This window comes from Benincasa hispida, chromosome 10, assembly GCF_009727055.1.
Source record: "Benincasa hispida cultivar B227 chromosome 10, ASM972705v1, whole genome shotgun sequence".
NCBI lineage: Eukaryota > Viridiplantae > Streptophyta > Magnoliopsida > Cucurbitales > Cucurbitaceae > Benincasa > Benincasa hispida.
Window position 1 is genome coordinate 60,519,410 of NC_052358.1, and position 15,040 is coordinate 60,534,449.

A 15,040-nucleotide genomic window follows, 5' to 3' on the forward strand; every position below is an offset into this window, starting at 1 on the left:
AAATATAAACAGAAAATTTTTTCCAGCAGGATCCGATCCCCAAATAGGGATTCCTTGAACCCGACCCAGACTCCCCAAAATAGGGAATGGAGCAGAGACGGGGACTACAAATCCCCACAGGGATGAAAATGGGTGTGCATCCTCAACCCCGCTACCAACCTTACCCTAGCGTAAGACTTTTAAATGTAACTAGAAAGAAATTATATAATCAATTACGAGCATTAACCGTTTTCATTAACAAAGATTTTTCATATTCCCTTATTCTTTTATTTTTTTCTGCTTTTTTAATTAAAAAATAATTAACTGATTAATAGAATTTTGGGCCGAGATTAGAGAAGCATTATTCAGATAATTTCAGTAGATCATTGTATTTTCAAAAGTGACTGTCTTGATCTCTTTATTTTCTTTATTATTATTATTATTATTATTTGAGAAAGGAAGTGTTTTATTAAACATCAAGGATATAAGCTGAGATAACATCATTTACATCTGGATTTTGAATCACATGGAATAGGAATCCATCCAAACATCATTAATTCCTAATATTCTAGTCCTTTTAGCAACAATATCAGCTAACTTATTTATATTTCGAGGAATATAAGCAAAATTAATAGGATAAAAGACAATGGAGATTTCCCAAATTTCTTCTAGCCAAACACGTACACTACTATCAGAGATTAATATTTTCAAAAACAGATCGATGGCCCCACTGCAGTCCGATTTCACAATAATCTTCTTAAAATTCATCTTGGAAGTTAGTCGAAGCCCTTGAAGAACGACAAAAGCTTCAGCCAAAGGAGGTGGGTAAACAGCGTCTATTGAGGAGATTTGAACAACCTTCAATGATCCTTGGTTATCCCTGATAATAGCACTGAAACCAGAAGAATATGGAGAGAATTTCCATGCTGCATCGACATTTAGTTTAATGAAGCTCGTCGGAGGAGTAGACCAGGTTCTATCTGAAGTACCTGATTTCTTATTCGAAGAGTCCTTGCATGTGGAAGTTCTAAAGTGTGAAGCCTGATATTAATCATAATAGTTATGGATCCAGATGCATCTTCACATAATGGAAGGGATGGATTTATTATGGAGTAAATTATTTCTATCAACTTGGCCTTTTTATTTTTTATCTCATTTATAATCAAAATTTTAGCATAACGTCACAGTAATAAATTACTTTAACCAATTCATACATCTGTGTATTATTAAACTGTTTTTCATGGGCATAAGGACGTGTTTTCGATAGATTTTAAAAGGTTTCGAAGAAAATATTGATAAAATGTCAATGTCGATGAATATTTAATTATGAATACAATTTAAAAACAAAATTTGAAAAGATACAACTAAATTACTAACTAAACATTTGGGACACTTACAATTATATCAATCAAGCCCAAAGTAATAGCAGATATAACGTAATGAAAAATAATTTACTGATATATCACAATTTAAGCAAGAAAATGTATAAAATGTCTGCCAATCGAAGTGTATCTATGGTAGACTTCAATCATTGATAGATTTTACTATCGATGATGGAAAAGCACTTGAAAAATGTCTTCTTTGCTTTTTATTTAGAGTTATTTTTATTCTATTTAATGTGTTTACTAGTGTATTTTAGGGAATTATCAATAAAACGAGTATTAGAAGTCAAAAGAAAAAAATTGGGCCACATTTCCAAGAAATAGAGAAGAAAAACACATGTTACCAAAAAAACAAGGCAGCGCCACGACATTAACCTTGGTGCTTAAACCCGAGAGATGTGTATTTGGTGATGTGCACTACACGACGATGTGACGTGTCAAAGAAACAATGCACGAGGGATTTTGGATTTTTTTGATAGCGTCGTGGCGCCGGTTTATTTTGAAAAAAATCATGCAAGTTTTGGAAATTTTTATCTATATATTGACCTAGGGTTTGGCTGTAGAGTTACGTGATTACACCACGAAATTCTAGAGCCCTAAAGTGTGTTTATGCTGCAAAAGAGAGTGAGTGTGAGGGATTAATTTTGGAGGCCATTCGAGTTTCCGAAGTGATGATCAAGATATTTTTGGTGGATTCAAGAGACGACAGAGGCTTCGATAGAGTTCTTCTTCATTTTCTTTTATCTCTTTTATGTTATGCTTGCAAAATCGTACGAGAATATGTGTTTGAAAGCTATGATGGCTAAACTATCTAGTTTTAGGGTGTTGGTGAATTTAATTATCAATTTAAGTTGATTGTTTTGTTTTTTCATGGATATTCTAGAATGATATGTTTTTCTATGTTATTGTGCTTAATTCTTGTTGATTGGTCATCAATACATGTTAAGTTAGAGATATAATTGAGCGATTGTATGTTTAACCGGATCTACGTTGAATCTTTATTAGTTTATCATGAAAATAGTTAATTTAATAAAGAATGTTGCTAATGACTTTTCTTAATGCCATGTTTTTTTACTTGGTTTCAAGAGATTAGTCATCATTTAAGTTGCATAAGAAAGAATTGTTTTCTCGAGAAAATATTTTTAAAAAAAAAAAATTTATAGACTTAAGCATATTATTTACATGAGATTCCATGAAAACCTAAGCATGACTTAATGAAATTATTAATGAAGTCAACACCCTGGAACATTTTACCTATGAAAATTTCATCGATGTTTTCTAATTTTACTTTTGTTTTCAAAAATCACAAATTCAATCTCAATTTTCAATCATTAACTAAAATTGTCTTGATTCTAAAATAGATAAGCAAAATTGTGAATTTGATTTTTGGTGACGATACTCGGTCTTTCATGTTATTTTAACTATATTATTACTTGATCATGTGCACTTGCATGTATTCTCACATCAATGATAGTCTACCATTGATAGACTCATATCAGTGATAGACACCTATTATCGATAGCAAAATCTAGAAGTTATAGACTTTTATTACCACTAGCAAAATCGATCAATGATAGAAGTCTATCATTTATAGACTCATATAAATGATATAGTCTATCAAGGATATAGAATATTTGGTATGCAAAGACTTGTCGAGTATTCTCACAACTAAATACATTTATATAATACCAATATAAGACCACTACTAGTAGGTAGTATTAGCAACAAGATTGGATCAAACCACAAAGAGGCTACATTTAATTTCTCTAAGGTAAATTTGTTGATGGAAAGTAGTAAAGATGGGGGATTGGATTGACAGGTAAAACTAAATTGCAGAAAGTAAAACCCGAGAATGTAAAATAGTTAGTGAAAGACAAAGAGGGATGGCATGAGATTACCTAATTGATTCAGAGATGATCAAACTATTTATGGTTTAGTTTATTAATTTATCACAGAAATAGAGTTACTAAATTTAAAGGTCAATCGACTAATCAAGTAATGTTGATTAGGCTCCATTTATAGGTAACTAACTCGTCACGACGAATTAATTCCTAGATAACATAGATGGCGGTCATGCATTCCCCATTAACTAGTATCACATTCCATTCTTAGATTGATTAAGATGATAGATTAAATTGGCATAGTTAAAACCTAATGTTTTACTATTCCTGCTTATTACATTCATTACGATAACCTTGGTAACGCCATTGATTAAACCATAACTATTGTTCGACCTATTTTCTACTCAAGTTAAATATGCATTATCGAGAATTATGCATCTTAAATACATGTATCACATGCTTGAATAGTCTATGCTTTTAGACGACTAATTTGTCACATCCATCGAACATATAATATCAAGGATATTCAAAGCAAAAAATAGAAGATAGAAAATTAGAAATATTCATTATTAATGACAAAATTCGGACAGGAAGATTAACTAGACTTTCACATGCTTCAATGGTGAATTTATAATTTTGGATAAGGAAGACGACTGACAAGACAAAAAGGAGAAAACACTAGTGTGGTGTCTGCCACAAAACCTCCAATGCTTAAATCAGTATTTTGAAAAGAGTCGGAGCAAGCTAGAAGTAGGTAGAATAACATAGAATGGGTGATGCCTATGACACCCTATTTATAGTGAGGTGGACATAGGGCTCCGTATGTTAGAGGGATTAGGGAATGAAAATTCCAGTCGAGTAATAGGGCTTGGTGAAGGAATCGATACTATGTAATTGACATACAATTTGAAAAACTACCAAAAAAAAAAAAAAAAAAAAAACAGAGAACCAACCATGCTAATTGTAAACCCTAGAATATGTATTCCTAAATACCTATACTTGGAGTTTGAAGTTAGTAGATAAGTCGATGAAGGAGAAAATTTCTAAGGGTTTAAGCTCTAAAAGGGAATGAAGTAAGTGTTTGATTGAAAAATATTCTATGTGTAAACAAATGAGCTCTTTGGTGGAAATAAGTATTTCCAACACTTAATGAAATTTTGAAGGATGTTTGAATGAAAAGAAGGCTATGCGTGGAGGTGTTGGCGGCTTGAGGTGATGGCCTTGGCAAGAAGACTAGCATGAGGCGTGCGTTGGGCCTCATGGTAGGTTAGATGCATTGGTGATAAGCGGCAAGTAGGAATGGCAACAGGGCCGGGATGGAGCGGGGATGTGTTGGGATTGGTGTCCTAATTCTCTTGGAGTCTCGTTGTTTTGTAAAGATACACATTGTACAATGAATAAAATAAGTGTTATTTAATTCTGAAATTTACTCATATCCAATAAACAAAACTCCTTGGTTATCTTATGTGAACTTAAACATGTATAATGTGATATACAAGTGAATCATACCTTAAGTGATAACTTAAATTGGTCTGTATTATAAGGATTAAGATGGGATACCTAATCTTGGTGACATTACGGATATGACCCACTTTGTAGAGGGTTGCAAGTGTTGTAAACTACTACAGATGGTAGATCTTGACCATTCGTATGGAGACTGGAGCGGGGGTGTCCTAAATAAAGAGTTTGTATAAGACCTAGACCACGAGATGACTAGACTCTATATATAACGCCATTGATACTAAAGACTTACATCTCACTTAAACGACCATAGGTGACACAACCTCAATCCTAAGTATTTTGGGAACTCCTGCCTTTGAGGGCGGTCCTTTAATTAGTAAGGGTGAAAGTGGCCAGATTGCCAACTCAACATGCCTACCTTTTTGGGGACTTGTCTGATCTAGGAGCTAGAAACTCAATCCACAATATAGAATTCACTCCTTTCCTAAAGCAGGGATAAGTAGAGAGATTGCTCCCTTAAGGGCTGATTTCGAGGCTTGAACATAGTGGTCACAACTTCTCTTTGGAAGAGAAGACTCAGTCATAGTAGAACTATGACTTGTGTTCATTAGAGGGATCAATGGTACTTAAAGAGACAGATGTAACTATAGAGGCATAACGGTTATTGGCCCAGCTATATTTACAAGCGATCTATGAAGGGTTGTCGCACTACTGATTGGTTAAGATTGACACATAATATATCTGTGGCAAGGAGAGTTCAGCTGTCGGTCTTTAGTGGAGTGCCTGGCAGTTAATGAATGGTGGATCACGTGACTAAAGAGCTTAGTCAGTTATTCACGTACCATTGGAGCTTCGAGCGATAGGTCCATGAGGTCCATTGGTAGCTCAATGGATTCAGTTGAGGATCAATTCTTGGTGTTGATTTGAAATATTCAAATTGACAAGAGGTATTTTGATTATATATGATATAATCGGTATGATGTATAAGATACATCTAGTGGAGGATTGATGTAAATGAGATTTACATTAAGTACCATGGAATAGAAAAAGAACTATGGTTTATATGTTTCATTAGATGAAATATTAAAACTATAGGTTATAAATATAATATGATAAGTTGGTTATCATTGATGTTTATAATAATATTAATTATTGGATAATTAATACTTTTTCTTTTAAATAACCAAAGTAGTGGGTGGTTATTGGATCATGGTAACCGTAAGTTTAAAAGAAAAATGGTTTTCCTATTTTCAAAAGAAGTTTTACAAACGATAAAATTTTTTTTTGAGTTTTCTCTCAGCGAAAAAGAAACTCACGAAGTCGTCAAGTAAATTCAGATTTACTAAACGACGGCTGGGCGAGCTAAACAATCGTGCAGAGTAGAGTTAAACGATCGTGCAGTATTTACTAAACGATCGCATAGTTTTGCTAGACGATTGCTAGCCCAAGGTAAATGATCGTGTAGAGTCTGTAGGCGACAGACCGAGCTAAACGATGAGCGAAACGATCGCATAGCTTTATCTAAACGATTGGGCATCGACCTATATGATAGGTCTTCGCCATCTCCCATTTGCCCAGTCATGTACGCGATCAGTGTTTCCTTCTTCCTCTGCCTCATACCAAGTTCGAAAAGAGCCCACCCTCTGGATTCTCATACTGAGAATACCAAGGTCACCTTGTTGATGGTGTCAGACTCAACTCGACACAGTCGAGGTTTTGTGGAGGTTGTTCGTGTTGCTGAGGAGTTCGTAACCGAGGAGATCGTTGAGGATGAGCGCGAAGAGTTCGTGCTGTGTTACGGTCGCGTAGATCGAGCGTTCGTGGTTGCTGTGTTCAAGCGGTCGCGCAACGGAGCGTGGAAACGAATCCTTATATGTGCGTAAAGTTTGATTTTTGTTCATTTGAGTTTATTTATACTATAATTTCTCTGTATGAATTGTATAACCGTTTGTATTGAAGTTGACTGTAAATTTATGTTCAATCATGATTGTAATTTGGATTAGTCATGTTTCTCTGCTCGTGGAAATCTCAGATCCGATTTCCTTCATGATGCACTCCTCATCCCCGTCCCTGTCCCTGTGGGGATTCTTCAATCCCCGTCCTTGCTTCATTCTCTGTTTTGGGGGGTCGGGGAATCCCCTTGGGGAAAAGTCCCTATTTTTTTATTTTTTTTTAAAATTCTATTATTGAAATTTAACTAAATTTAGTATTTACATTAAAATTTTAACTTTTATATAAGAAATTAGAATTATTATTATATATATTTATTTAAATCAACAATTAAATTTTTTTTTATTGTTTTTCATTATAAATTAATAAAATATTAAATTTATTATATTAAAAATTGTTTTTTTTAAAAAAAAAAAGAAAAATTGAAACAATAGATTATATATATATATATATATATATATATATACAGACACACACACATAATAATTAAAATTATAAAAAAAGAAACAAATTAATAGTTGAAAAGCTACTATTTTAGTGTGTGTGTATATATATATATTAAGGTCAGGGATCGGGTGAGGATCCCCTCCTTGTCCCCGCATTGTCCTCAACCAGAAACCCGATTTAAATCCCTTGTTTGACCTCCATACCCGGTCAAATCGAAGATTCTCCACCTCGATCGGATCGGAAACCCACGAGGACCCGACCCCAGCTGGAATTTTGCCATCCCTAGCAGTAAGAAGCATTGCTGAGTGCCCAAGGCAAGGCGTTGAAGGAGCATGGTGTGTGCTGTGAACCTATGGCCAAGTGGTTTGTGATTGTGAAGGCTATGCCCTTTTCATGCATTGTTAAGCTAAGGGAAATAATTTATTAAGTGAAATTAGTGACCAAAGTGGCATAACTAAATGAAAAAGACAAGAGTTATTGGCATGAGCTATCATTTAAATAACAGTGGTGACATGCAAGGGGAGGTATAATTAAGGCTTATGAAAAGGACGATGGTTTGGCTACTTCTCTCGAGCAAAAGAAGGATTTCTGCAACCTAATTGAAGCTTGATAAGTGGAGATGAATTAGAACTACTGGGAAGATTTTCCCATGGCTTGATGTTGAAACCTTAAAGAAATGGAAGGTTGTTCTGATTTCTAGACATTACTCGAGCAAGCTATGAAGATTGAAAAATTTTGAGCTTCCTAGGAGGAATTTGTAGCTCAAAATTTTAGGTAAGATTGTTTAAAGGTTATGTAAGAAGTTCATAGAATGAATTTTTGAGCTTTGATCAGCAGAAGCGGATCATTTCAAATTTCATTGAAAAAAAACATAAAAAATTACAGTCTAAAAGAACAGGTTATGCATAAACAATAAATTACAAGCATGCTTCTTTAATTGAACAAGGGATAGAGTATGCAAACCTTTGAAGACTCTTTCTTCAAGTACCCCTCGATCATTCAACAACTCGTTCAACAGCACGAACTCGAACGCAATGATCAGAAATACCAAGAGCACGAACTAAAGAATCCCCGATCACTATCGAGTGCAACTCGATCCTCGACCCTCAAATGAAACAAGACCACCACCACAAGAGTTACCTTTTTATTCTCGGTGTGAGAATCCAGGAGTTGTAGGTTCTGTATGACTTTGGATAGCGGAATGAAGGAAGTAAACGATTGAGTATACAATCGAGTATGAGACAGAGGAAGCATAGACTTGATACTCGATCATGAAGAAGAAGAAGCCTATCGTATAGACTTGCTACTCGATCATGTGAAAACGAGTAACTATTTTATAGTAAACTCAGTACTCAATCGTTTAGTCTATGAGATGCTATCATTCAGTAAAACTCTTTTACTCGATAGTCTTTCTTTTTTTAGACCGATTCAATGAATGAGAAATCTCTGAATTTGAAAAATAATTTTCCTTTTAATCTCACAATTACCATAACCGTGCATAACCTCCTACTCAAGTCGGTTATTAAAGAAAAAGAATACTTAATTATCATATAATTCATATAATATAAATAAATATAATAACCAACTTATCATATATATTTATAACCTATACTTTTAATATTTTATGATATGAAGCATATAAATCATAGTTCTTTTCCTACTTTATGGTATTTAATATAAATCATATTTATATTAATTCCTCAAATTAATAATGTATCAAATTCATCATATTAATTATATCGCATATAATTGAATCAATTTAATTATGTCACATATAATCAAATTTCCTCTTGTTAATTTGAATACTTCAAACTAGACCTAAATCTGATTCTCAACTTGATCTCATTGAGCTACCAAGGGGACCTCATGGACCTGTTGCTTGATGTTCTAACGGTACGTGAATAACTGATTAAACTCTTTAATCACGAGATCCACCATTCGTTTACTGTTGGTCACTCCACTAAAGATTGTCAGTTGCACTATTTGCACTATAGATATATTTCTGTGTCCATTGGATATAACCAATCAACAGTGCAATGACCCTTCACAAATCATTCGTAAGTACAGTTGGGCTAATTTACGGTTTTTCCCCTATTGTTACATCTAATTCCTTAAGTACCATTGATTCCTTTAATGAACAATAAGTCATAGTCCTACTATGACTGAGTCCTCTCTTCCCAAGAAAGGTTGTGACCACTATGTTCAAGACCCAGTATTAGCCTTTAAGGAAGCAATTTATCTACTTACTTCTGCTTCAGGGAAGGAATGAATTCTATCTTGTGTAGCTGAGTTCCCAGCTCCCCAATCAGACGAATCCCCAAAATAGTAGGCTTGTTGAGTTGGCAATCTGGCCACTCTCACCCATAAAAATAAAAGGATCGCCCTCATGAGTAGGAGCTCTTAACTCACTCAGGATTAAGGTCATGTCTCCTATGGTCATCCTAGTGAAATGTAAGTCTCAATTATGAATGGCGTTATATAAAGAGACTAATCATTTCATGGTCTGGTATTATACAAACTCTTTATATAAGATACCCATGCCCGCATGTCTCTACATGAATGGTTAGGATCAGACCATTTGTAGCACTTTACAACACTTGTAACATCTACAAAGCGGGTTGTATCTGTAATGTCACAAGGATAAGGTATCCCTCCTTTATCCTTATACTTCAGATCATTTAGGTTATTAACTTAAGGCATGATCCACTTGTATGTCTCCATATAGATGCTTAAGTTACATAAGTTTATTGGATTGAGTAAATGCTTATAAAATAACACTTATTTTATTAATAACAATATGTTTACAGAGTGTTTATAGACTACCAAGAGAATTAGGACACCAATCCCGACACAAGCAACTGTAGAGGTTGAAGAAGCAAGCAGCTAACTGAGGGCCTTGAAGGCATACTTTGACTTAACGTCAATAAGGGAGTGTGTGCACATCAGCCAAGGCAAGCCCATTGAGAATGTGAGGTGTCCGGCTATGCAGCAGAGGAAGTTTCTAGTGCATAAACCATACACCTAGATCCTAAGTTTGTGCGGTGCATAACGCAAAGGTGAGTGAGGTCCAATGCATGCCCCTAGTGCCCATACAATGGGACAATGTGTGTGCTTCAGTGCTCATCCCTAGTGTAAAGTGCATATGCCTTGCACCCATCAGGCTGTGTGGTGTGCCTAAGTTACTGAAGGCTTGGCATTGATCTAGTTTTGAGATTTAAGTGTGGGTAAGTTAATATGGAGTCCCTTAAGGAGTATTATGAATGTTAAGCTACTAAATACCTAAATGTGGACTCAAAAAGGAAATGTAAGGATTAATTAAGTAAGAGATAAGTGGGACTAAAGGGCTAAGTTAGTTGAAGTTAGTCAAGCTCAAAGGTGAGCCAATGTCATTGACTAAGGGTTATTTAGTTATGTGACAGGCCAAACAGAGATTGGAAGTGTCTATAACTCGATTGGGGCTTGCTAGTAACAATGAATGACAAAGGTTTATGAATGATCTTCTATGTTAAATGAAGTGTTTTACCTTAAATGTTTTCAATGGCTAGTTTATCTAAAGCATGATTTGTATAAAATGAGGCAAGATTTTCAAAGCCTAAGTTTATACATAAAAGAGAAGTTTATAAGCTATGTTTTCATGTAATGTACAAGCATGTTTTAGTCAATGAATGTATTCCTAATGTGTTGATGAAACCTTATCTTTATGTTATGTTTGATTACTTTGAATGCCATGGTTTTCCAAGGAACGCTAAGAAGTTAGATATGTTTATTACAAAGCATGCTTTAGTATTCTAATGATGAAAATCCCGATACCTAAGGAGATGAAGGTATCTAAGACCCTGATACTGAAGATGATGAAGGTATCTAGGGAATGCACTATTAATGTGCTTATATTAGCCTTTGGGTCATATCTACGTGTACGTATGATAGATATCAACGTTGATTGTGTTACCTACTCTACATCAGCTAAGGTTATTGATGTTGGGAGTATGAGCAAAAAGGATCTACCTCAATAAACACATGAGAGTACAAAGTAAAAGCATGAATTTTTTATGAGAAATTTCAAAGATATGAGATATTTTTAGGGTTTTCCAATGTCTTTATGAAATGTTCTAATGTTTTAAAGTATGTCAAGATAAAGATATATTTGACAAGTAGAAACTATTAAAAAGTTTTGCACTTGATTCTTTATTCTTGTCAAGAACAATTATCTTCTTGACATTTTTGTAGTATCACGTAAAGTATAACTTGAAATTTTTAACATATCAATTAAAAATAATCTTGACGTTTTTTCCTTGTAAAAAATGCCAATATTCTTGACATTTCAAACATGTCAAGTGATATTATTCTTGACATTTTTTCTTGTCGAGAATATCTACATTCTAGACATTGGATGTCTTGATGTTTTTAAAAACGTCAAGAACAGTGACCCTTGACATTGAAAAAATGTCAAGAAACACTATTTTTCTAGAAGTGTTTCACGATTCGTAACTTTGACATATTGCCTACTTGTCAACATCCTTCAATTCTTGTCATCTAATATGATAACTGATTTCCATTAAGTCATTATAAAGGTAGATTATTTCATAACTCTCCCACTACTTTTGAGGCTAATAAGTCATCATCTTGTTATCTAACATGACAATATTGACTTCAAGTAAGTCATTGTAAAGGATGAGTCATCTCATAACTCTCCCATTACAATGGAGTCTTATCTAATTGATAATTAGAATTCATTTGACTATCAAATGTAATTAAATGGTTAACAACAGTTGTTAACAATCAAGTAGTTTTATTTGAAATTAGTTCATCAACACTATTTAACCTTTTTATAGGTTTGTAGCCTTTTATTTGCCATTCCCAATAAAATAGTATTGGTCACACAAATACATTGTTTTTATTTGAAATCGAATAAAAAACCATTTTGTAACTCCTGAATGACAACCTACATTTAGGCGTATCTTTGAACATTTATGTACTTATTGGGTTTGTTTCGAGACAAGTATATTAAATTCTAAAATCCTAAAATGTCGTAAACTAGTTTTACAATACTTCTACACTACTTCAAAATCTACATTACTTGACACTTGTAGTTTTTAATTACTTGATGTTTCTTTGGAAAAAAAAAAGTTAAGTAATGACCTTTTAGAAAAGAAAATGTCAAGTAAAAGGGTTAAAAAAGCAGAGATTGACGGAATGTTTCAGATATTTTCATGCAAACCATTACTTGACACATTTTTTGTGTAAAGTAATAGAAAGTCTTGCTTGACAAATTTTTGTATCAAATATAAGCAGCTTTTATTTGACATATTTTTCGTGTAAAGTAAAATATAAAGAATAATTTTTTTTTATCTTTATTTTTTGTTTTCCTCCCTCCCCATTTTTATATCCCTCTCAAATTTGGTTTCCCTCCTACCAAAATTATCAAATAAAATATAAAAAAATAATTAACTTAATATTTTAAATAAGTAAAAATAATTATCAAATAAAATTTCCCTACTTCTCGTTTTCTCTCTCGTAAACCACCCTCGAAACCCTCTCTTCATAGCAACGATCAACCATCGTATAGCCTTTACCAATCAGTCCTCCACCGGATACATGCCAAACGCCGATTAAATTTACACCAGATGCCATCGGATCTACGTTGGATGCCCACTGATCAGCCACCAGTCAGTCCTCCACCGGATCCACGCCAGATGCCACCGAATTTGCGCCAAACGACCACTAGATTTGCGTCAGTCGCCAACGGATCTGTGCCAGACACCCACTGCTCAGCCACCATATAGCGTGCATCGATCAGTCCTCCACCAGATTCACGTCAGTCGTCCAACCTAGTCTCATGCCAGATCCGGGTAGTCCTCTATCGAATTCGCCATACAGCCACGTTGCCCCTATCAAGTAAGAGCTTCTTATAGTTTTATGAGTGTTCTTATTCCTCTTTTGTTTTTCTTTTTAGGAAAGTTGGTCGAGGCTCGAGTGAAGTGTCGATTTGAGCAAACACTTCGGGTAAGTGTTTTGGATGTATTGGAATGAATTTATTATTTGTGTTATAATGTAGCATCTTCTATAATGATTTACTTTGTTGAATGTTTGATGAAGAGATTGATTTTCAAGTGTTGGAAGGTGTTGAGTTACGGTCCAATAGGTTTCAGACTGATCTTGACAAGGTTTTGGTAAGTTTTAATGTTAGTATTAATAGTTCTTTGTTATCCATTGAATTATTGGTCTAATAATTGAGTTACTTTCAATTTTTAATGTTCAATTCAAAGATTTCAAGGGATTTGAGCCACTGTCCCCCAAAGTTAATGATGTTTGGACGTTTTGATAGGTATTAAGACATTGAAACTGTTTTGGAATTGTTACATAGTTGCTGGAATTTGCGTTTTGTAACCATTATTATTGAACCGTTTGTAGTTTGGATTACTTCGTTGTAGCTTTGAAGTGGCATTTGAATCAAGCCACACTTTGGATAATCTATTTGTAGTTAATCGGTAATTTTGGTGAATGAAATTTTGAAGAATTGGGCTTCCAATATTCTGTAGTTTTGAATGAAATTTTGTAGATAAGATTGGATTACTTTGTTGTAGTTTTAAATGAAATTTTATAGATAAGATTGGGCTTCTAATATTCTCTATTTTTTATTGCTTGTAGATAAGATAAGTTGTGAAAGTTGGGGGAAAAATATCTGCATTCTTCTATTTTAGATTTTAGCATCTGCTTGATTTGTTGATAATTTTCTTCCTCTTTATTATATTTTCTCAAATCTCTCCTATCTTTCTTTGTTTTGCAACAAAAGGTAATTGTTCATTCTGAGGCTGGATATGGTCAAAAGAGAATTTATGAAATCCCAGTTAGTCCCAAACTTTAAGTTGTAGATATTTTTTAAGTCTAAGTAAGCTAATCTTGTACATTTTTCCTTATGCGTGACTTTTTGTCATTGTTGTATCTTAGCACTTATTTCTATCTTTTGAAATTTGATGTTATCACCTTTTATTCTATTTTGCAGGTTGACTTGCTTAAACATGATTTGCCTGACCCTTAGTTTCCGATGTTTAGACTTTAAAGCTCAATATATAGATTAAATAATATACTTTATTGAGAGGTTATTTATTAAACAATTTGTCACTTTTGTTTTGTTGAAAATTGAGTTTTGTATGCAAAAGCAATATTTAAGATTTTATTTTGTGCATGTACATATGAAAGAGAAATGTTGTTGTAATTTGTGAGGATGTTCATATGAAAGGTCATAGTTGAACATATGGAATTTTTAGTGAATATATTGAGTTGATAGATCTTAAATGTATAATGTTTATTTAGTTGATGTAATTGTATTTTTGGAATACAAGGTAGAAAATGTGAAATCATTTGGGGCATTTAATTTGAAAAAAAGACATATACTTGAAAAAAAAAAAAAAATCAAGAGTTATCATATATGATACGTAATTAATGTCAAGAATCAATAAACTTGACGTACCACCAATGTCAAGTGTATTATCTTTCTTGAAACGAAAATTGTATCAAGAAAAATATGTCTTGACGTTTTTTCGGAGTTAAGTTATCACACTATACTTGACAGTCGAATACTCGATACTTTTATAAGCGTCAAGTATACACTTTACTTGACATTGAAAAAACGTCAAGTAATCCAATTTCTGTATTAGTGAATGCAAAATTGTTTCTCAAACAGTTTTGGAAGAAATAATGTTCAAAATGCAATCTCTATTGCATGTCCCAAGCAGAGTTTAACAACGACGTGTAACTTTTAAATGATGTGATTATGTCTAACAAAGTACTCATCATTAATTTGACCAAGTCTAACAAGGTCAAATTTCTCATATTACTTGACAATTTCACCTAAAATTGTATCTAATGCTCGAGTTAGAATCTAATCTCATCTTTTTATATTAGGCGCAATACAATAGATTCTTGTACAAACTATTATGATCTGATCATAATGTCTTGATAGACATACCTAATTGATTT

General features: G+C 33.6%; 1 protein-coding gene across 1 annotated transcript; it reads right to left on the reverse strand.

Moving 5' to 3' along the window:
- Positions 1–501: 501 nt before the first annotated feature.
- On the reverse strand, positions 502–7,359 carry LOC120089172. Its single transcript, XM_039046585.1, has 2 exons — positions 7,264–7,359; positions 502–1,020 (listed from the first exon to the last, which is right to left on the reverse strand). The coding sequence occupies exons 1-2, from the start codon at positions 7,357–7,359 to the stop codon at positions 502–504; spliced, it is 615 nt and encodes a 204-aa protein (XP_038902513.1).
- Positions 7,360–15,040: the final 7,681 nt, after the last annotated feature.

Excerpts from the sequence above, each read along its gene's own strand:
- LOC120089172 (XM_039046585.1), bottom strand. The coding sequence starts at position 7,359 with ATGCTTCTTACTGCTAGGGATGGCAAAATTCCAGCTGGGGTCGGGTCC. Across the intron at positions 1,021-7,263 it reads AGAATCTTCGATTTGACCGG|GCTTCACACTTTAGAACTTC; the intron begins GTATGGAGGTCA and ends GATTAATATCAG.